The 23,782-nt window shown below is 43.5% G+C and overlaps 1 protein-coding gene across 1 annotated transcript; it reads right to left on the reverse strand.

The window, feature by feature from the left end:
* Positions 1-1,947: 1,947 nt before the first annotated feature.
* Positions 1,948-22,817, reverse strand: LOC145341512 (apolipoprotein D-like). The gene is made up of 6 exons (XM_080186490.1): positions 22,769-22,817; positions 20,571-20,710; positions 17,019-17,149; positions 14,570-14,652; positions 6,644-6,676; positions 1,948-2,773 (listed from the first exon to the last, which is right to left on the reverse strand). The coding sequence occupies exons 2-6, from the start codon at positions 20,688-20,690 to the stop codon at positions 2,544-2,546; spliced, it is 597 nt and encodes a 198-aa protein (XP_080042616.1). The 5' UTR covers positions 20,691-20,710; positions 22,769-22,817; the 3' UTR covers positions 1,948-2,543.
* Between the last annotated feature and the right edge of the window lie 965 nt (positions 22,818-23,782).

The raw sequence follows: 23,782 nt of genomic DNA on the forward strand, positions 1-23,782 counted from the left end.
TGTGCTCACCTGGGTACCCCATCCGGGCCAATCGTTTTCCGTGGGTTGATCTTTGAGAAAGCTGCCCTAACATCTGCAGTGGTGACCCCAGATACAGGCTCATCCAGGGCTTCCAGGGTGGAGGATAAGCTCTTGCTGATCTCTTGCTCAAAATGGATGTAGAATGCATTTAGCTCATCAGAGACTGGTGCGTTGGGGTAGCGATTTTACATGCTTTCATCTTGTAGCCTGTTATGTCTTGCAGACCTTGCCGTAGTCAGTGGGGTCGGTGTGGCTAGCCTGGGACTCTAGCTTGGTCTGGTATTGTCTTTTGGCATCTTTGATGGATCTCCTTAGATCGCATCTGGCTTTCTTGTATAGATCAGTGTTGCCTGACTTGAGCACCTCACTCCTGGACTTCAGCAAGCAGTGGGTATTCCTGTTCATCCATGGTTTCCAGTTGGGGAACATGCAGATTTGCTTCTTTGGCGCACAGTCTTCTACACACTTACTAATGAAGTCAGTTACTGCAGCGGCTTAGTGAAGTCAGTTACTGTAAATGGGTGAAGAAGATCCTATTGTAATACTTGGAGAGCAAAGGAATTGACCTTGTTTATAATTTCTCTCATTGCTAATTGTAGGATTTGTGATTCTGATTTGTCCACCATATTCACCAACAAAACAAAGAATAATTATTCAAAAATAATTCACTGGATGTGAAGTGTAATGTGATGAAAATCTGAAACACAATATAAAAATGCAAGTTTTTCCATTAATGGCTTGGTGCCTAATATTTACTGTTAATTAAAATGGATTCAAATCCACACCTTGCGTGGGATTGACACTGATATTTGGCCTCACGCCTTACGTTCCCAACTTGCCGCGATGCTGCCCACTGCTGGCGGGACTGGGAAATCCCACTTCTCGTCTCCAACACAATATCACCACGTTCAGAAGGATGCAGTGTGTATTACAGCCAATTACAATGTTCATCAAAGTTAGGACATGGTTGTGAGGTGGGGGAAATGAAGGAGGGTAGGTGAGAACCAGGAAGCAATGTAGTATTTGCAATTGGATTTAGCCGACTTTATTTAACATGATAAATGTCCTCACTGTACAACGAGTCGCTAGCCTGAAACTGATAACTGATGTACCAATAAATATTAGAGTTTGGGAAGTGTTATGTCCATTAGAATTCCTTGTTACAGAAATCGGTGAGTTATAGCCAATTCAATGTTTTTTCTTGCAAATGGATAATCGAGGGTTTTGCAAAATTAAAGTGAGTGGGAAGGAGATAGACCCAAAAGGATTTTGCAAAATGGGATTTGATAGTTGGGCAATAGTACGATGATACTTAATGCTTGGATCAGGTAAATGTTTATATGTTGTTGATTGTGGCATACATTTTTGCACTAGATTAGCAATCCAGAAGCCTAGGATTATGTTTTGGGGGCATGCGTTCAAATCTCACCATGGCAGCTAAATCCTGGAATTAAAAAATTGTCTCACTAATGGTGACTATGGAACAATTATCAGCTGTCATCAAAAGCCCATTGGGTTCACTGATGTCCTCTATGGAAGGATTTATGCTTCCCTTATCTGGGAGTCTGGCCTACATGTGACTCCAGACTCACAGCATTGTGCTTGACATTTAACAGCCATTTGAAATGGCCTTGGCATTCAGGGTAATTAGGGAAAGGCACAAATGTTGGTCTTGTCAGTGATGCCCACACCATATGAATGAGTAAAGATTCTGAGGAGAAGGGCTATGAGTGAGTCAAAATGTTACACCTAAACACTCAACAGCATTGTAATTCTGCAGGAAAAATACACAAGCCCAATTGAATGGATGCCATGAAGAAAATATTGAGAAGAAAGACACTAGTTTTACATTTTTATTGCCTAAAACAGCACTTACTGTGATATATTTCTTACATTGTTGTAGCGCATGGCAGCACTGCCCTAAACTAACATAAATTCTAACTACACACATTGTATGATAGAATAACCACAGCAATAATGAGGAGGCCAAATCAAGACTGATGTTAAAGTTAATAATTGAGGTCCCATATTTTCTGCTGAATCACCTGCCCATGTGTGGTTTTCCGATCTGTTAAAATGAATGAGTGGAGAGATATGGCTGGGATTATCACCAACAGAAAACTCTGGCCCATGAGTACAAAGCTGGACACTGAGCAATGACTTCTTTCATGTTCGTCAGCGCTACCAAGCCTGTTTCTCTGTTTATAACAAATGTTAGTCACATAGTTTCAATTGTTTCTATTTTAAATAGTAGATATGGTTAACTAGTGATGAAGCAGTTGAGATTTCACAATGGAATTGAATTTGAGTGGTGATAGATATTAACAATTGGAGATGTTTATTAAAACTCTTGCACTTTAGACAAAGGTAACTCAATTCATATTTCATCACAGCAGCTGCAGCAGATATGGTAGATTTCCAGTATACTAACTGCAGTGTAAATTACAATGGTGTAAACTAAAAATAAGGGCATTTTGATGTAGATTAACATGTCTGATTCTGCATGTGTTTTGATCAGCTCTTTATACTATGCAACCATCTTGATTCACTTTCACAATATCTTTGAGGTTGATAGAATATTCAGTCAGGAGATTATGCAGGTAGTTAGTGTTATTCTCAGATAAATGGTGTTCCCTTGACAAAATCCAGGCATAAGGGGTGTGTAATATTCCGAGGAAGGATACACAGGAGAATACCAGAGAGTAACTTGTATAGTCGGTGGCTACTACCCAGTAATGCAAAACACGCTCATCTGCAAAAACAAAAAAAGACAGAACATTAATCTGGGATAAAACAAGCAATTTGTATTGGCTAACTGGTTAAATGCAGTACCTGGGGGAAAAAATTGGGGAAACACATCATTTGGAACAGTGAAATATATCTCCATTAGTTGATTATGGGCCATCTCAGTGCTGTCAGACTCCCACTTCTTTTGCCAATATCCCAGGTCCTCGGACCGTCCCACTAGCTGGTATAATGCCATTGGTCTTCCAAACCCACCCAACACGTGGTGAAGAATGTCTGAGAGGATCGGATGTATAAAATCCTGAAGTTGGCCCTGGAATATCCTTGATCTGGTATGAATCATTGCACATTGCTACGCGTACAAAACAGCTCCAAAACTTTCCAATTCACCACAGAATTCCTCAACGTGGAAAAGAGTTTTAAACCAAGCTAGTTTTATTTTAAAAGGAAAGATCATTAAAAAAAAGACAAGTTGGACCTCAAATTGATCAGAGAATTTCTGAAAAGCATGTAGCCTCACATTGACCTGGAATGATCAGCAATTATAACTTGGAAGAGGACACATCAAGTCACACTCAGGCATTACTTGAGTAGTGTTACATATTGGGTTGAACTTAATGGTATTGAATGGCCCATTTCCAGAAACCCTGACACAATTTAATGACCATCAGGCAGTCGATTATCTGACATTGAGGCTTCAGTCCCTTTTAGGGCAAGGATCCTGCTTGCAGGAACTGCCAGTCAATCAGAGCATTGGCAGCTCTTTAGCCTCAACCACACCACAAGGAATGGTGGGCACTGCTGGTGCTGTTTCCTCTGGAGCGTAGAAGGCTAAGGAGTGATCTTATAGAGGTGTATAAAATAATGAGGGACATAGATCAGCTAGATGGTCAATATCTTTTCTCAAAGGTAGGGCAGTCTAAAACTAGAGGGCATCGGTTTAAGGTGAGAGGGGAGAGATACAAAAGGGTCCAGAGGGGCCATTTTTTCACTCAGAGGGAGTTGAGTGTCTGGAACAAGCTGACTCAGGTAGTAGTAGAGGTGGGTACAATTTTGTCTTTTAAAAAGCATTCAGACAGTTACATGGGTAGCATGGGTATAGAGGGATATGGGCCAAATGCAGGCAATTGGGACTAGCTTCAGGGTTTTAAAAAAAAGGGCGGCGTGGACAAGTTGGGCTGAAGGGCCTGTTTCCATGCTGTAAACCTCTATGTAGCCAACGAGGACCAACAACTATGTTGCAGGCCCCAGGATCAAGCTAAGGAGAGAAGTGCCAGGGTGTCAGTGGCAGTGTTGAGGTCAGTGCTGGGGAAGCCCTCTGGCATGCTGCACTGTGGTGGTGGTGGTGGTGATGGGAGGGGGGGTTCATTTTTCAATCGGGGGCGGTTCCACTTGTGCATGTGTTGGGGCAGGGGGAAGGGGGGAGTGTTCCGTGTCTATGGAGAGCAGTGTCTCTGTATGCGTGGGGGGGGGCGCTTCCTGTGCTTCATATTGGAGATCAGGATGCCCTTTCAAAATGTCACCACCAACTCGGGATTGCCAGCCCTTGGCTTTTTCTGGCCCCACTCTGCCAACATGACGGTGTGGACCTGGCCTCCAGATACTTTGTGCACAGAGTGCTGGATTACCCGAGGGAAAAGCTGATAGTGCAGTCTGTGCACGCCAGGTTTCTCGCCTCAGGCAGCACTCTGTGCACCGAATGGAAAATCCCACCCAGTGTCTCAAATCACTCGGAAGCAAAAGAATTCTGTACTGAAGTTTGTAACCCTGAAAAGTCTTTTATAGTCAAGATTCTAACGACTTCTTTGTCCTTATAGCATTAAAGAATGGCAAAATGTTTCACACTGCCTGTTATGGTAATGTGTCAGATCATGAATATCGCACTTGTATCAAGCCTTAATAGCTGTTGTTACATTAGAATATTCCAATACTGGGCAGGATGCAGAAAAAATTTTGTGCCAATTAGCAGTTATTTTTAATTTCAAAAATATACATTATTCATTGAAAAAACTCTCAAATAAGCCATTGCAAAACTACATGTCCAATAATTACAAACAGTATAATAAAAGGCCATTCATTTTTCCAACACTATATGATGTTCATTTACAGGAAGTTACATTCATTTCATTTCAGTACTTGAAATGATATAAATTCATTAGGTTTTACTGTGTGCTGTTGTTTTTGAGATTAACACACAGTTACGCAGTCCGAGGGTGATCTACAGTTACCAGGCCCTCAGTCTGCCTTGGTTGAAAGGCTTTACATGGTGGCCTTTCCCCATTGTGTCTTTGTGGCAGCTGCCCCAAGCTTGAGTGCATCCCTCAGCATGCAGTCCTGGACCTTGGAACGTGCCTGTCTGCAACACTCGGTTGAAGACAAATCTTTCAACTGGAAGATCAGCAAGTTTCCAGTGGACTAAAGTGCATCCTTCACCGAGTTGATGACCCTCCAGCAGCAGTTGATATTTGTCTTGGCCTCCGTCCCTGGAAACAGCCTGCAGAGCACAGAGTCCTGCGTCACTGAGCTGCTCAGGACGAACCTTGACAATTACCACTGCATCTCACTCCAGACCTTCTTTGCAAAGGCACATCCCAGAAGAAGCCGTGCGACCATCTCATCACCCCCGCAGCCGCGTCGATGGCAGTGTGCAGTGGTGTTAAGACCTTGGGTGTGCATGAAGGACCTGACAGGAAATGCCCTTCTCACCACCAACCAAGCCAGGTCTTGGTCTTGTTTGTGACTTCTGGTGGTGAGGCATTCTGCCAGATGACAGAGATAGTCTGCTCAGGGAACAATCCATCCATCACTACAGAAAATTGTGACAGAAGATGCATGATCATGCCAAACTTAGAGGGCAAATTTTCCCTTTTTAATGCAGACTGTGGCAGCGAGTGGGAAAAGCAACGTTGAAGCCACCAGCCCCCAAAGAGGATATTGTAGGGTGATAGAAATAAAACTCTGGGGGGGAGGGAAGGGGGGGAGCTAATTGTACGACATCATGCTGGCACGGCGGGTTCTCACTGACTTCGCCCCACCAGCAATTTTAGTTTTTAACGATTGGGATGCGAGTTAGGAAGGTTGGCCCGATACGAATAAATGAACAGAACATTTCACCCACTCCCAATCCCCCCACTCCCCACCACCACCAGCAATGTCCCCAGGGTGGGGGGAGGGGGGCGGAGGAATGGGTGCAATGCCCACGGGACAATGGCCAGGCATCGCCAATGTGCTGCCTAATCATGACTCTCTCCTCCCTGAGTGACGAATTCACCTGAGCTCCACTGGCAGGTCCTTCCCCAGCTGGTGCGTGCCATGGGAGAATCAGTCATCATTTACATCAGTGTGCAGTCATGCCAATGTGAATGGATAATGGAACAGGGTGGTGAAGGTAGCATTGTCAGGCACAGAGGCCTGATACTGAGACTTCAATTTATTCTAACAACCTCCCCAACACTGAAAGTCAGGAATCCTGTTACGTTACTGGAGGGGCCAGGAATGATCGCAAAGGAGAGTTTCCACCAACGCAGAACACGATCTGGGCCTCTGGTGAGATTTGGTGTTCTCATCACCATTCATGTCCAATGGGAAGAAAAATAATGGCTAGAATTTTACCGCCCCTCCCATTCTGGGAATTGGAGCAGGTGAGGGGTGGAGCATGGAAAGATCCGGTGACGTCGGGCGGGATTTCGGAACGAGCAAGGCTGTAAAATTCTGCCCAATATGTCACCACTGCAAATGTAATGAAAAAGAGAGCAGCCTATTGGAAACCATGTCAATCCACTCCACCGCATTATCACCTTCCAACACAGCATCTCATTTTGTTTCTTACTTTGCGTATTAAATTTATTAATCAGTAATTTGTGTTTTTAATACATACCTAGTCTATCTTCGATTGCGCCAAATGGCTGGTCTGTTGGATGAACAAAAGAGAATTTAAATTACAAACAGCAATAAGACTTTCCGTTGATCTCAAATAAGAAAATTGAAGTTAAGGACAATATTTTTCATGAATTAAACATTCTAGCCTTCACTTTCCCTTTCTAAAAGTTGGGATGTGCTGATGTTGAGAATTGGGGATCGAGGAAACACTGATGAGCAGATATTCAGATGATCACGATTGGACATTCAAAGGAGAAAAATCTTTTTAGCCAATGGTGTGTCAACAAAGCTTCAGAAAGGGCTGAGCAGGTTGATCGCTATGGAAACAAAATGAAGCTTTGAAGAAAGATTTTAATTTCTACTGAAATCAAAATAAAAAGTCAAAAACAACTGCAGGAGGTGGAGAGGGTGTGCCAATCTTACAATTGCATCCTGCCGGCTAAAGGGTGTGGTGAGCTGGTCGGATTGTTTGAAGGACCAGAAATCAGGTTCACGTTCCTACAGGAACCAGATATCTGGTGCGATCAGCCTCGTGCCAAAATGGGTGCTGGGCTGAATCTGTCATTTAAACTTATTTTAATGCTAATTTAAATGGAGTTAGCGAGCCTGGAATGTTATCGACCGGATTCACTTGCCTCTGTGGCCTTGCTGAGAGGATTCTCTCTGGCCAGAATCATGTTTGATCCCCCACTAATTGGGGCTAAATGAGATGGTCTTGCTGCCATTGAGACCTCCTGCAGGTCAGGGACAAGGGGACCCACTGAGCAGTGCCAGCCTGGCACCCTGGCACCACTCACCAAGGATCCTGACATCACCAGCTTGGCACCCTGGCAGTGACTACTGGGACGGGTGGTAGAGGGGAAGGCCTGAGGGGGCAGGGCATACTGTGGTAGGGGCCACACCAGGACTGGCCATTCTTATGGGGAGGGGCCGCTGTGCACTCTGCTCAGCAATCAGTTGGGGGGAGGGGGAGGGACTGCTGCTGCTCTGTAACAGTAATTGGTGCAGCGGGGAGGGAGGATGGCGACTGTTCTGCGCAGGGAAAACATTGTTCCAGGTGGGACGTTGCAAATGGTCGCTGAGCTTCTTGGTGTCACAGGTTAGGGTGGGCATGCTGGGCCATGGAAGCCAGCTGATAGCAGCAGAGGCAGTGGCAGGTCTGTGCAGCACAGAAACCTGCACACACACAATAGCACCCTCTGCTGTTTTCTGCCAGCTTTCACAAGAATTAGACCCACTCACTACAGCGGGAAATCAGATTGAGGGTTTTTCATAGCACAGGCTGCATGAGATATGACTGGTAGCCTCGCCAAGAAAATAGACCTGAAACTCTCCCATTTTCACACACAAACTGGATTAGAATTATTTTGATAGGATGACCTAACTGGTAATTATTCCTCACCTTTAACACTGTAGGCACTTTATATGGGGAAAAAATTAAAGAGTCACTTACAGCACAGAAGGAAACAAGATGGCACCTTGAGTCAGTGCCAACACTACACAGAATAATTCTATCAATCCTATTCCCTGTTTGATCCTCGTAGCATTACTAATTTATTTCCTTTAAATGCCCAGTTAATTTCCTTTCTGAAATTATCGTTTGGAAGGATGGTCAGTTATTTCCAGGTCATCACAATTTGCTGTATGAAAAACGTTCTCCATTACATTCCTCCTGCATTTCTTGACTAACACCTTAAGTCTGTGTTCCCTACTGTTTACAAATCCAAGCTGCCTTTCCTACATTTGCCCCGCGTTATTGGGTGGAATTCTCTGCTCCGGAGACTAAGTGTGGTGGAGGGTGAGAGGAGTGGTGAATTTCCCATTGGGATGCGGAATGGGATTTCACATCCAATTTCACATCTAGGAGCTCATTAATTCATTATCCACGAGGAACTCTGAAAATCACATGGTGGGGTGGGCACTGAATCTTCTGCCCTGCCATCAATTAATGGATTAAGGTTTCTGCTGTCATAGTTAAACACTACTCAAACACTCTGTAGCCCAGTTATATCCTCCACAGACCAGGAATGGGCCCCGGGACCGTAAGAGTGTGTCCCCATGGTTTAGCCGCAACTCCCTGGAGGTTTAATAAGAGTTGTCCTCCAGTACTGGGATGTCCTTTACAGGAGCAGCAGTTCTAGGAAGATCACCAACCTCACCTTACCGGCGTGGGAGGGTATCATAAAGGGTAACTGCCCAAGAAACACTACCCAGTGCAGAAAGAGGATGAATGATCACATCAGTGCTGGCAGGTTAAGTCAGCCATCACTTCACTCCAAAGTCCCATTTTCAGAAAGACATTATACACTCAAAGGGTTAAAATACTCGCACATTAGTGGGGGATATTATCATCACTGAATGTTTCATGGACACTTTAACATTACCGGTATCTCAGCTATCATGCAGTACAAACTCCATCCTCAGTCATTACTGGGGAGGGCTTAGCACACACAGCCGATGTACTTGCTTCCCAACCTCTCTGCCATCTCTTTGCATCACATTCCATCCATTTGTCATCATGTAGGCCAATCTTGCCCACACCAGGAGGCAGAGATCCCAGGCCAGAGGAGAGACAGCCGTCAGACAGGAGCTGAAGAAAATCAAGAGCGTGCCACCAAGATGGTTGGGGAGAATGGGGATTGCTCCTATAGTGAAGGTGAGATAACCTCTTCCAGCAAACCAGTACAGAGGAGCCCTCCATGAGTTGATCACATCCTGACATTCACAGTGGGTGGACATGCAATGTTCAACTCAATGTACTAAATTGATCTTCTCTCTTAAAAGCACCATCAGACCCAGATCGACAACCGGGACTACCACAGGCCACAGTACCCAGGCCATTTCAGAGGAGGATCTTCAGATGAAGATCCATCACTGTCTTCACCTGCACCCTTTACCAGCACAGAGACAGAAATCTAGATCAAGTCCGGGGTTATGTTCTGGAGAACAAATCACAGACACGTCTCCGTAGCAGTTGCAGACAGTGACAGCCCAGGTCTCTGTCACTCAGAATTGTTGGTGAATGGAACATATAATGACAAGGTCATCACAGACAACAGGGCATCACAGCCAGTGGGCTGCCTCCACCTCTGCTGTTGTGTCGGGGTACACCAAGATGTGACAGCAGGGTTAGGAAAGGTGTGAAGTTCTGATGTTGCTATAGGGACACCGTTTTTCCCTCACTGTGGATATAAAGCACCTTTGTAATTACATGCCTGTTCCCGACAATGGTTTCATTATTTGAATGCATTGTGCATGTGGTTTTTTTATTACAAGGGTGACCCAAGCTCCCAATGAGTGATTGCCTCCCTTTCTGAGCCTCAGATTCATGTGGTGTTCAGCACACTCCGGGTAGTTACTCGTCCCTTGTGTAATATCAGGAAGATGTGTCAGTTCTCTCCTGAAAGTGGCTGCACCTTGACTTTGGAAACTTGAGGCTTCACCCTACCCCTTAGGGTTATGTTTGCTCACTGTTTTGGAGGGTCAATATTATGTTGTTCATTGAACACTGAGCTGTTTTCATAGCTTGTGCGAAAACACAGGACCAGCTGCCATTATGGCTTCTCCAGCCCTGAGCACATCAGTGTGGCCTTACAAAGAGTCTCATTCAGGTCACCATGGCTGCATCATATGCAGTTGTTCCAGAGCATCGGAGAATCCTGAGATCACTGCAAAACCCAGAAACCTATCAGCTCTGCTGGCTTCATTTGTTGTGAACCTTACTGAGGAAGGCATCCAGCAGTTCGTTCATACAGATCTAAGTGGTGTCACATAGAAACCCTATGGATCGCTGAAACAAGCCACTTGAGATTGCAGGGCTGACCTGCAGGAGCACGAGTAGAAGATGGCCTCTGTGCCATGCAATTGCCAGATGTGTGCGTGCGTGTGTGTGTGGTGAATAACAGCCTACCTGTCAGTAACCAATCAGAGATGAAAATTTGAGTGTTTGCTCATTCTGACTGCCATCACAGAATACCTACAGTGCAGAAGGAGGCCATTCAGCCCATCAAGTCTGCACCAACCACAATCCCACCCTAGCCCGTATACCCGTAACTGGGACATATTTACCCTGCTAATCCCCGTGACACTAGAGTCAATTTAGCATGAAAAATCTACCTAACCCGCACATCTTTGGACTATGGGAGGAAACCGGAGCACCTGGAGGAAACCCACGCAGATATGGGGAGAATATGCAAACTCCACACAGACAGTCACCCGAGGCCAGGATTGAACCTAGGTCTCTGCTGCTGTGAGGCAGAAGTGCTAACCACTGCGCTACTATCAGTCCTGCTACCACTATCACAATCAGAAAGCTTCACATAACTGCTACTTCTCACAAACAACCCATCAGTTACTAATTTAGGGCACTTATGGGATGTCAAGTAGAGGATTCTGGATACATTGCCAGCAGAGACTTAAAGGATCCAAAGGCTAAAATGTTGGGGGTAGTGCTGAATTTGGCAGCTAGTGGTAATACATGGCCACCATGTCCAGTTGGCTGCAGGTCTTCTCCAAGATACTGCAGATACTTCCCATCAACTGACATGTCAATAAGAATCTCTGGGACACTGCTGGAAACTCAGCCTCCTTTTGTGGGTAGTGCCTCTGGTGAGCTACACACTCTGTGCTGCTGCCCTCTGTAATCCACCCCTCTCTGCTGTCCAGCTACATGTCCCTCAACAATGGGCCTCTGCCATTGTTCACATTGGCCTTTGACCAAGAGTTATTTAAGACAGTTAAAGCACAGCCCATCCTGTAGTAATTCAGAGAATCTCTGAAGTGTTGAAAATAATTTCTCAGCCACAGCGCTGAGAAAAACTTTCCCACTAGTGGGTAAGAAAACAGCTATGAGTACTGAGCATTTACTTCCAGAACTTTAATTCAGCCTGTTCAATTGTTATTGTGTTCTTGCCTTGCTTTAATTGGAAATTCATGGATACCTCGTTAATTTAAAAGTTAATTGAAATGTCACTTGAACAATTAGCAAATGTTAAAAGGCAACCTGCTTCTCCCAAGGGGATTGCCCACAAGAATATCCTAACATGTTCCAGTTAAATGTGGAAGATGGCCGGCAGCAACCGACATTGTGATATTTTTCCCAGGTTCTCCAAATTAAAATCCCCCCTGTACGAATGTGCCGCCTCAATGGAACAAAATCCTCAGTACAAATAAACAATTGTTTCTCCAATTGATTTTGACATTTGTTCACAAATGGAATCCCAGGAAGAAATTTAGTAGAGAGATATCAAAACAATGTTTGAGTAGTGCAGCACAGTAATCAATGCACAAGGAAACTTACTGCTGATTACCACCTATACCCCCATCCAGTCCCACTGTCTCTCCTCAGCTGATGAACCAATGCTCCTTTCTCATGAACACCACGTGGAAGAAGCACTAATGGTTGCACGAGCCCAGAATGCACCCTGGGTGGGGACTTCAATGTCCATTACCATCAGTGGCTCAGGAGCGTCACTACTGCCTGATCTGACTGAGTGCTAAAGGATGAAGCTCCTGTACTGGCTCTGCAGCAGATGGTGAGGGAACCATCAAGAGCAAAACATCTACCTCACCTCATTCTTACCTATCTACTTATCACAGATGTATCTGTCCATGACAGTATTGGAAGGAGCATCCAACACACAGTCCATGTGGAGATGAACCCCACCTTCACACTGAGGATACCGTTCTTCTTGTTGTGTGGCACTGTCAACGTGCCTAATGAAATAGATTTTGATTTGACCTAACAACTTAAAACTGGGAATCTAAGGAACACTGTGGGCCATCAGCTACAGCAAAATTGTATTCAACCACAACCTGTAACCTCATGGCCCAGCATATCCCTCATTCCACCATCACTACCAAGGCAAGTGGTCAACTCTTGTCCAATGAAGAGAACAGGAGGTTCTGCCACCAGGCATAGCTAAAAATGAGGGGTCAACATGATGAAGATACAATGCAGGACTCCTTCCAAACCAAATAGTATAAGCAGCAGGCAATAGACTGAGCTAAATGATCCCACAGCCAACAGATCAGAACAAAGCTCTTGCAGTCCTGCCACATCCAGACATGAATGGTGATGGACAATTAAATAATTAACTGGAGGAGGACGACCCACAAACATCCTCATCCTCAATGATGGAGGAGCCCAGCAATCAGTGCAAAAGACAAGTCTGAATCATTTACAACCACCTTCAACTGGAGGGGACGTGTGGATAATCCATCTTGGCCTCCACCTGAGATCATCACCATCACAGTTTCCAGCCAATTGGATTCATTCCACATGTCATCAAGGAAGAGTGAAGACTGGAAAGTGTAACACCCCTGGATCCTACAATATGCTGACAATAATTTTAAAAATTAGCGCACTCTTAGCCAAGCTGTTCCACTGGTATTTACCTGGCAGAATGAAAAATTGCCCAGGTATGTCTGTACACAAAAAGCAGGACAAATCCAACCCAGCCAATTATTGCCCCATCAGGCTAGTCTCAGTTATCAGCAAGGTGTTGGGAGATGTTGTTAACACTGTCATCAAGCTGCACATACTCAGCAATGACCTGCTCACTGACTCAGATTGTGTTCTGTCAGGCTTCCTCAGCTCCTGACCTCATTACAGCCTTGGTCCAAACATGGACAAAAGAGCAGAACACAAGATGTGAGGTGAGAGTGTCTGGCCTTGACATCACGGCAGCATTTGATCAGGTGTGGCATCAAAGAAAACAAACAAAATTGAAATCAATGGGAATACTTGGGGATACTCTCTGCTGGTTGGAGTCAGCTGGAGTGTTGGAGCTACACACATCCATGCAAGTACAGAGTATTTCTCACACTCTTGACTTATGCCTTATAGATGTTGGATTGACACTGGGGAGTCAGGAGGTGTGTTACTCATTGCAGGGGACAAACTCCACTGGTTTGTATCATACTTAGCACAAAGGAAGATGGTTGTGGTTGTAGGAAATCAATCACCTTAATCCCAGGCATTGTTACAGGAGTTCCTCAGGGTGGTCCTCAGGATGACTCAACCATTTTCAGCTGCTTCATCAATGATCTTACCTCCATTAAAAGACCCAAAGTGGGAATGATCACTGGTAATGTTATTCAGAACCATTCTCGACTCCTCAGATACTGAAACTGCTGGTATCCATACACATTAATATTGGACAACAAGTCAGGCTTGGGCTGATAAGTGGGAAATTGTATTCGTCCCACACAAGTGACAAGGAAGGACCATCCCCAAAAAGAGAATCCTCTCCCCTTGACATTTAATACATTGCTATCACAGAATCCTCACTATCAACATCCTGGTGGTTACCTTTGATAAGAGAAAGAATTGCACTAGCCGTATAAATACACCAAGAACAGGTCCTGTGGTGAGTAACTCACCTCTCAACTCCCCAAAGCCTGTCAACCATCTACAAGGCACAAGTCAGGAATGTGATGGAACACTCAATTAAATTCAACAACATCCAGGACAAAGCAGTCCGTTTGATTGGGACTCCATCCACAATCTTACACATTCACTCCCTCCATCACCAATGCAGAGTGGCAGAAGTGCGTACCATCTACAAGATGCACTACAGCAGTTGTTCAAGCCTCCTTCAGTAGCACCCTTTAATTCCCCAACTTCTACCACCTAGAAGGACAAGGGCGAAAGATGCATGGGAAAATCAAGGCAAGTTCCCCTCCAAGCCGCATACCATCCTAACTTGGAAATATATCGTTGTTCTTTCATGTCACAGGGTCAAAATGCTGGAACTGTCTCCCTATCAGTATTTAGGTGCAGCTACACCACATGGGCTGCAGTATTCCCAGAAGGCAGCTCACCTCCACCTTCTCAGGGCAATTAGTTTTGGCAACAAATGCTGGTCCAGCCAAAGATGCCCATGTCCCAGAACTGAAAAATTAAAATAAGAATAATACGTACCAAGTCTGTACAAGAGTTTGGCTTTCTCTCCCTTTGAAGGTATTATTAATTGTCCTGGTGTTGCAACCACTTCACCATCGCCACTGCAAAAAAAAACAAAGAAGCTCTGCGCATGAAAACAGTAATCCCTCTATTTTCAATCCTGCATGAATGCATTGATGTAAAGGGATGGTAGTGGGGTTGGAGGGGATGTTGTATTCTCCTCTTCAGAGCAGATTGCCAATGTGGAAGATCACCTGCCTTTTCATATCAGCCACAGTGTGTTCTGAATACACTTAATGTAGAAGAGGAGGGGCACTGTGTCAATAAGGTTGGAGACTAAGGATAAAAAGAGGTCTGTGAGGAGGAAATCTGCAGTCAGAACAAAGTAGGAGTAATCATCTGGGATATTTTCAATATCTACTTGTCGACCAAGACGGAGAGAAAAATTGCAGAAAAGGGCACATAATTCTTACAATCAACAAGTCTTCTTCTTAAAGCATGATGTCCGTCAACCTGTAAGTGTGGAGATATTGCTGGATTCAATAATGAGCAATGAAACAGATCAGGTGGATGACCCAAATGTAGCGAACAACCTTTGAGCAAATACCACAATTTAGTTTGGTTTAAGATCCAACTAGAAAGAGAAAATGCAAATACAAAAACCAGAATACCATATTTAAATAGGCCAGATTGAAGAAAGCACACACAGGACCTTTGAGCAACAGTGGGATATGTTTAAAAAAGTTACAGGAAGTTTAGATGAAAAATGCTCCATTAAAAGAGAACAAAAGAATTTATAGTTTTCAGATGCCATTGATAAATAAAGATGAGAAAGCAAGAAATATAGAATTATATATAGAATTATAGAATCCCTACAGTGCAGAAGGAGGCCATTTGGCCCATCGCGGTCCATCCCTGTAACCCCACATGTTTACCCTACTAATCCCCCGACACTAAGAGACGATTTGACATGGCCAATTAACCTAATCCACGCATTTTTGGAGTGTGGGAAACCGGAGCACTTGGAGGAAACTCATGCAGACACAGGGAGAATGTGCAAACTCTACACAGTCACACAAGGCTGTAATTAAAGCCGGGTCCCTGGAGCTGTGAGGCAGCAGTGCTAACCACCGTACCAGAAGAGAGACAAACACACTGCCACAAACACAATGTGGAAAATCTAAAGGAGAACATAAGAAAACAAGTGTTTGAGTGGGGTCAGGATGATCAAAAAAAAAATACAGTGAGGTATTTTACAAACACTGTAAATGAATAAAAAGGAATAATTAACAATGAGGTGGGTCCTTTGGGAAGTGAGGATTGTCAGTTAATAGAAGAAGATAAAAGGGTGGCATGTCAGCAGTACTGCCTTGTAGCACCAGGGTCCCGGGTTCGATTCCTGGCTTGGGCCACTGTCTGTGTGGAATTTCCACACTCATCCCGGGTCTGCGGGAGTTTCCTCTGGGTGCTTCGGTTTCCTCCCACATTCTGGAAGATGTGCTGGTTAGGTGCATTGACCTGAACAGGTGCTGGACTGTGGCAGCCAGGGGAATTTCACAGTAGCTTCATTGCAGCGTTAATGTAAGCCTTACTTCTGACTAATAAGTAAACATTAACTTCAAAAAAATTGACCAAGTTTTATGAAAGGAAAGGGCATTATCAGGGAACAGAATCCTGGAATTGTTAAGAGCCGGAGGAAATAACACAATAGGCAGGAGGATTTTTGTTTGGAAAGGGAGAACAAAGCATTGGAGCATGATGAGTTACATCCAATGGATTCAGCAGAACTTGATGGCAGCCATAGAAAATTATGCCCTTAAACTCTACTGATTATAGGTGTGTGTCACTGGATTGGAGAATGTCCAGGGGAGCAGGAGTGTCCATTGACCTTTCTGATTTCCCAATCACTATCAGAAACTCTCAAACATGATCAGTCCCGCTGAGTCGCTAATGGATCTCATACCAGGTCTCTATTTGCAATTGAAAATCCCTCAGCCCCCACTGGCACCATTGTCTACCCCTCCCCCCACCCCTCCACAGATAGCTCTCACTCCCACCTGCTCTTGTAATCTTTAGTCTTGCTGAAAGATGTCCAGTCTGTCAATCAGACTGACTCCAGGCTGGCTGGAATCCCACAGAGAAAAAATAAAAGCAACTAAATTCTTCATGGCATTCGGAAACTCTGTTCATCGGACCTCAAAGCCCCCCAACGAATTTGCCTCCAAACTAAAATCTATTCTCTTTTTAGCTTTCAACTGGAGGTCAGATAGATGGTAGAAGGAAAGGGGATTAAAGAGTTACATATATGGGATAATGGGTTTGGCACACGTGGAGGACACATTCCATCGCAGGCTGGTCTAGCCTTTTTTAGTTTCTGAGTAAGAGTTTATTTAAGCAAATGGCCATTACCACTGGATGCAAGGGATATGTTTAATTAAAGACTAAAACTTATCTCTGGAGCACTTACTTGACCATTCGAGTGAGAATCTGGAACTCGTATTTATTATTTTTAGGAATCCGTGATATTGTTTCTGAAATGCAGCTGTGCTTCCCGCTGATGTTGTAAAGTCGTTCAATTTCGTACCATGTTCCTAAATACTGGAAAATCAAAGCAAACATATTAGCTTCATGAATCTGTGTACACAAATTACTGGGATCAAATGTTAATTTAAGAAATTAAAAACACAAAATATCTTCACAAGGGGAGTTGGTAAAGTTGAGTTGGTGATTGACCTGCACATCCACAATAGTGATTCGAGATGCTCACTGCTCCCAGGTTGATGCTGTCTATAGAGAGAAATTAATTCTCCGAACACCTTCATTCTGCCTGAAATTCGGATCTGAACTTTGCTGTGGCTTGGCACTACAGCTGTCTTCCTATCTTGCTCAGATGTTTCTATCTTTGAACTTGTCTGAGCTCATTCAGAAATTAGTTACGGTTTTGGGTCACTGTCTGTGACCCAAAATATCTTCACAAGGTTTTTATGAGGTTGAACTGTACTGTGCTGATATATAGTATCATTTTGTAACCATGATTCTTCACACAGCAAAAACCAAATTTAGATTAATCAGGAGGGCCTCCGTTCTCTCAGGAGATTGCCTTCAGCATTTGCCCTCCCTGTACTTCCTCCTGGTTGCATTATAAACAGAGAAATGAGAGCAAATCATTTGCCTCTCTGCCACGAGAGAAAACAATGTGGTGTTAGGGCCTGGAGAAAGGGAATTCTTTTCATAAAAATGTAGGGTGGGGGAAGTAAATGAATTTCAAACACTAATCCATTGCTTTTCATCTCAGTTATTGATGAGGACAACTTAAAAGGAAAGTGCAGGAAATTCACATCATCATTATCTGAAGGAGAATAGTCAGGTTATATTTTGGGTGCTCATCATTTACCAAATTGGTCGAGGGAGGCAGGATGGCCCATTTAAAAGAACTCATCTAATTGAGGAAGAGGGCAGAGATCTAGAGTACAGATACTGTGACAGTAACAATTATTATCAATAGACTGCCATATGCTTTAATAACCTGGAATATGATTTCTATAATATGAGAAACATAAAAATTAAGAGAATCAAATACAGAGGGCTGAAGAGTAACCAACTTTCAGCAAAGTTATGTCAGTGGATAGGGAGTAGCTTCAAGGACATTCCCAACCATGGCAGTCCTGAATTCAGGTTGGTTTTCTGAATGAGCTCAAACAAGTTCAAAGATAGAAATATCTAAGCAAGATAGGAAGACAGCTGTGATGCCAAGCCACAGCAAAGTTCAGACCATAATTTCAGGCAGAATGAAGATGTTCAGAGAATTAATCTCTCCTTTATATCAGCATCAAGCTGGGAGCAGTGAGCATCTTGGATCATTATTGTGGGTGTGCACGTCAATCACCAACTCAACTTTACCAACACTCCCCATTTGAATCAGACATCGGAATTTTGTGGGTCATTTCAAAAACAATTCCACACCTGCAAACGAAGCAACACTTTGAATTTTATCTTTCAGCCTTTCCCCTAAATACCTTATGGTGTCTTGATCACGACCTAATGGACACGGAATAGTGTTGAGATGGCAAATATTGAGAAATAAAGTCTGAAATACGCTTTTTTTTGAAAAAGGATTGTCACCTGAAATAGATCTCATTTTTTCATGCTGTATTGGCAATTGAAAACTCTCTGTGAATGCAGAGGCAGCTGCATATGAACAGACAATTTGCACCCCTTTCCAAAAGATGACCTCTACATTCACTGAACAAAGTATGCCACTGGGGCCCATAGAACATGCTATTTGATATTATTTTACAAATACTTGGAAAGATATTTAAATTAAAATCATTAAATTATAATTCAAATTGTTCCGGTATTTACCAGTGCAAAACAAAAGGAACTTCCCTGACGCATCACTCCCAAAACTCCTTAGCTGATTTTGTATCAGAACCGCTGTGATATAACTATCAGCAATATTCTCATTCAAAATGCTGGGGCAAAGGTTTGTATTGAGAAAGTCTGCTTGACAGTTACAATTTTTAGAACGTGTTTGATCAGCAGAATCATACCTGTTACAATGATTAACACAAATAAAGACCACTTACTTGGGCAAATCATTTTATGTGAGTTGCACTACAGTAGTATAAGATATTTGAGTCAAAGCTTCCTTCATTTAAATTGTGCAGAATTAAGGAGAGTATTGGAATGGTTAAATTGAAGGAAACAGCACAACATTAAGCATGTATCATCTGTGTTTTTTTTCATGGAAGTCTATTTAATATGACAATTTTTACTGACATTATTCATTTTCACCAGCGCTACAGATTTGGCAATACATCAGGGAATTCAGTGACACAAATGCAAACTGTTTCCAATGCTGGAAATCCAAAATAAAAACAGAAGACACTGGAAATACTCAACAGGTCAGGCAACACCTTGTGGAGAGAAATAGAGTCACATTTTGGATCAATGATGATCCTTCCTTCACCAGCGCACTCTGAAGGTTCACCATTGACTTGAAATATTAACCCTCTTTTAATCCACCAATGCTACCGGGCCTGCTCAGTATTTCCAGCATTTTCTGTTTGTATTATTGGCAAATTCTGATTCCTCACTCTCAGTAGGGGGACAATTTTAAACGAATGTATGTTGGAGAATCAGCACTAAAGTATTGCAAGGTCATTTATGTTGAAGTATAAACTAGATAAACCGGGCTGCAAGAACCCATACTGAGTTTGTTTAGGATACCTGTAATTGGTCTCATGTGAAATTCAGGTCCCACAGGTAAATAGAAAGTGAACCCACTGCATCATCCAATCTATTTGGAGTTTCATGTAGGAAATGTGAATGGGTTCACATTGGCAGCAGCATATTATTTCAATAATGAGGGATTTCAGAATTCTGAAATACAGAGGGATCTGGATGTCCTGCTACATAAAGTACAAAATATTAGTAAGGAGGTACAGGTAGTGACTAGGAAGGCAAATGGAATATTAGTAAATGTTGGAACTCTCCAGTGAGTGGTGGGGCTGTGGGTCAATGTGTATTTTGAAGGCAGAAGTAGATAGATTGCTGATTAACAAGGGAGTCTAATGTTATTGGGAGGGGAGCAAGTGGTATGTGCAGTTGAGGCCACAGTAAGATCAGCCACGGAGGGGCCAAATGGTTTACACCTGCTCCTAATCCTTATGTTAGTATATGTAGTTGGTATTTAGGAATATGTTGTTCCTTGATCTTTTATAGGCTGGCATATAAAGTAAATGGGGTTGCTACGCAGCTAACAAATGAATCATTAATAGGACAATACCTATAAAAGACAAGTCAAAATGGTATCGGAGCTTGGCGACATCTTGTGAGATGTTTCCAGCGTGCCTTCTGATTCTGTCTTTTACTCTCATTCTACGCTTTAAAAACTCTACTCTCAACCTCTCCTTTCCTTCTCTCCGATGTACTCTATGAACAGCATGCAAGAAACAATACTTTTCACTGTATACCAATACATGTGACAAAAATAAATCAAATTAAAAAAACAAGAAACCTTATCGATAGTAAAATTTTGCTGCAGGTCTACACGTTGACAAGGACCCCATTCGACAGCTTGGACTTTTTTTATGAGAAAAATAGAAGCGATGGACAGTGTGAACAATAATCCCTGCATGGTACCGGCTCCAGAGGAATCTGAAACACAAAGAGAGAGATTTCTCTACCATTTTACACTCAGAATATTGAGTAAAGTGGGGTGAAGGAGGCAATAGCTTTGTCTGCATACTCTCAGCCAGGACCGCATTTGGAGAAAACATTAAAAAGCTAGAGCAAAGGCATATTACTGCGGATGCTGGATTCTGAAATCAAAAGAGAAAATCCTGGAAAATCTCAGCAGGACTGGCAGCATCTGTAAGAGAAAAGAACTGATGTTTCTAGTCCAGATGACCCTTTGTCAAAGTTAAAAGAAATATAAAGTGGGAAATATTTATACTGTGGAGTGAGGGAATGAAAGATGAGTCATTGCCACAAAAACAGGGGGAAAGGCTGCTAATGGCAGTCCATAGACTTTTGGTTTATTTAAAAAGCTAGGGTGCTTTCCTATTGGAAATGAGTTTAAATTGATTCCCCAATCCGGGATGTGTATTCTTGTTCGAAGTACTGTCCCTGCCTGTTTCTCTGATTGGTAAAAATGTTCTCCCATTCCAACTCTATTGTTGCCTTCCACCATCACAACTTCAAACAAATCGGTTGTTAAAAATCTAGATGATTATGTGTAAAAGGCTGAGCGATTGTAAGTCAGTGAACTGTTCCCTGTTCCTCTCCCCTTGGTGAGGATTGCCTGCTCCTCACTCGGGGTGGACAGGAATTCCTGCAGGAACTGTGTGAAACATCTCGAAAAAAAATGTTTCCCAAATCAGATGCTGACAGGAATGTTTCCAGCACCTTCTGTTCAGACAACTCTCCAATCTTTACTGAGTTAACGTTTGGATAAACCCAAAGCTGCTGACGAGGCGGACAGCTGGGGGTTTAGGAAGAGGATTTAGGAACAAGTACTGATGGTTTGAGAAGTGTCTCCACTCGGATATTCTCGCTGCTGCCGCTCTCCCAACTGGTACAGCTGTTTCCAGATGTACGCTTATAAAATGTGTGCCAGTGTTCAGAGCCTTCAGTCCAATGCGCTGAATGAGGAAGGTTCAGACAGTAAAGAGGGAAAAGCATCCCTCGCCCCAGTTGCAGTGAGTGAGGGGGGAACAGCAGCGGTTCCGCTGAGGTTGGATGCATTGTTCCCCGGAGTGGGCTCCGTCCACCCAGCCCTCTCACAGTCCACTTTCCATGTGGTTTTAACCACATTTCCTCATTCATCTCCAAAATCATCTGAAATGATTCTTGTCTGTTTCTGTCATTTAAAAATCTGCTCTCCGTGTTGGTAATTTCCAGGGAATTTCTAACACTGGAGCTTTGAATCCCCTTGTTTCAGCTTCATAACAGCCGCAGCAAACACATGTATCCTTTTGCTCAGCGCCCTCCCGGAACTCATTGCAAAACTCTTATCATTGAGATGCGCTCCCCAGTCAGTCCAAATGTCCAGCTCATCTCAGTCCAGGAGTTTAACAGAGCTCCAAATGGGTCCTACTTGTGACAAGCTTCATTACACTCCCTAAACTGCACTCACCTCGATGCAACACTCCTTTCGCTCTCCTGCCCACTTGCCTGGATGAGTGCGGCTCCAGCAACGCTCAAAGAAGCTTGACACCATTCAGGGCACAGCAGCCCCACTTGACTGGCCACACATTCACCTCCAGAACAGTCTTGTTTGTATAAATCAACTCAGTTCGAATCGGTCAACTCGCACGGTGCAATAAACCTACTCAATTCTTCACAATAGGATTATTAATCTCTCTTTATAAGTGAACCTTTCTTGGTTTTAGTGGAGTAACAGGCAAATCGCAAGGTCTAAAGATGCAATTGTCTATTTATAAATGGCCAGTCTGTGTGTAAAGCTCCCCATGTCCAAGATGTTCCGATCTGATCGAATGGATTCTCCTAAAATCCCCAACACACTGAACACACTGATCATGATGGAAATGGACAGAATGCTGGGCAAAAGGATCACAATTCAATGAGGGAGGAACTCTGTTCCGAAACCCCCCTCCTTAAATCCCCCGCGGCCCCTCCCCAAGTTTATTACAGTAACTCTTCTCAGTTTCAGTAATCCCCTTGCCCGCATTGTAACAATTCCCAATGACTTACCCTGAACGGTGATGTGCTCTCCAGCTGTCCCCGGATCCCAGCTGATGTGTACCAGTGTCTGCTGCACAGCCCCACAGCCACTCCTTATATCCCAGTCAGCACTACCCAAAGCAGCAAGAGATCAGTTACTGGGGAAAGAGTTAAAACAATCCTGATTCACAGCCCCAGGGGAGATGCCAGTCAGTAATGTGCAACGCTGTACAGAATGGTGAATCGGGCAATATGAGGATTGCTGAATCTCACCAAAGCACTCATCAGAATGTCTCTAAACTTCATCCCTGGATCAATATTTAAAACAATCACAGCAAAATACTGTTAAATAATGATAGAAAAACAACTACATTACAGCCTCAAAGATCCTGGTACCTGTTAGATTTGGTACGATGAAGAAGGAGTTGCACTTTTACAGAACCCTGTTACCAATTTCAGAATCATTTGGAGTACTTCATATCTAATGAAATAGAACAACTCCTGTTGTGTGCCTTCTTAGCACCATGGAATTCCCCAAACAGCAGTGAAATGCATGTCCAATTAACCTGTTTTTCAATGGTGATGGTTGAGAAAGCAATGTTGATCAAGCCACCAGAATAACAGTCTACACCTTTTTGAATAGTGCCTCTCAGCATGTACCTCAATCGACTGTCTCCCTGTGACACTTCAAAGACAGCATCCCAGACAATGCAGCACTTTCTCAGCACTATATTAGGGTGTCAGCCTCGATTATGTTCTCATGTCTGGAAAGGGGGTTTGAACCCATACCCTGTGCTTCTCATTCTCTAAAGCTTTATTTAAGAAATCCAAAGTCCGTGCATTGCCATTTCTAAGATCAAAATAATTAGAATCCATTGAGTTTGTAAGCTAAAAATCCTTTCTCCAAATTCAGATTTTTTCATATTAAAATGCCCTTCCATTCACAGGTAAACACAAAGAGCTGATTGTAGACGTTCAGAGCTTAGGAGGGAACTTGCAGTTGGTGGGGTTTCAGTGCATCTGTTGCTCTTGTCCTTGTTTTTG

The sequence above is a fragment of the Carcharhinus amblyrhynchos genome, chromosome 3, assembly GCF_965287045.1.
Source record: "Carcharhinus amblyrhynchos chromosome 3, sCarAmb.v2.hapA, whole genome shotgun sequence".
NCBI classification, from domain to species: Eukaryota; Metazoa; Chordata; class Chondrichthyes; order Carcharhiniformes; family Carcharhinidae; genus Carcharhinus; species Carcharhinus amblyrhynchos.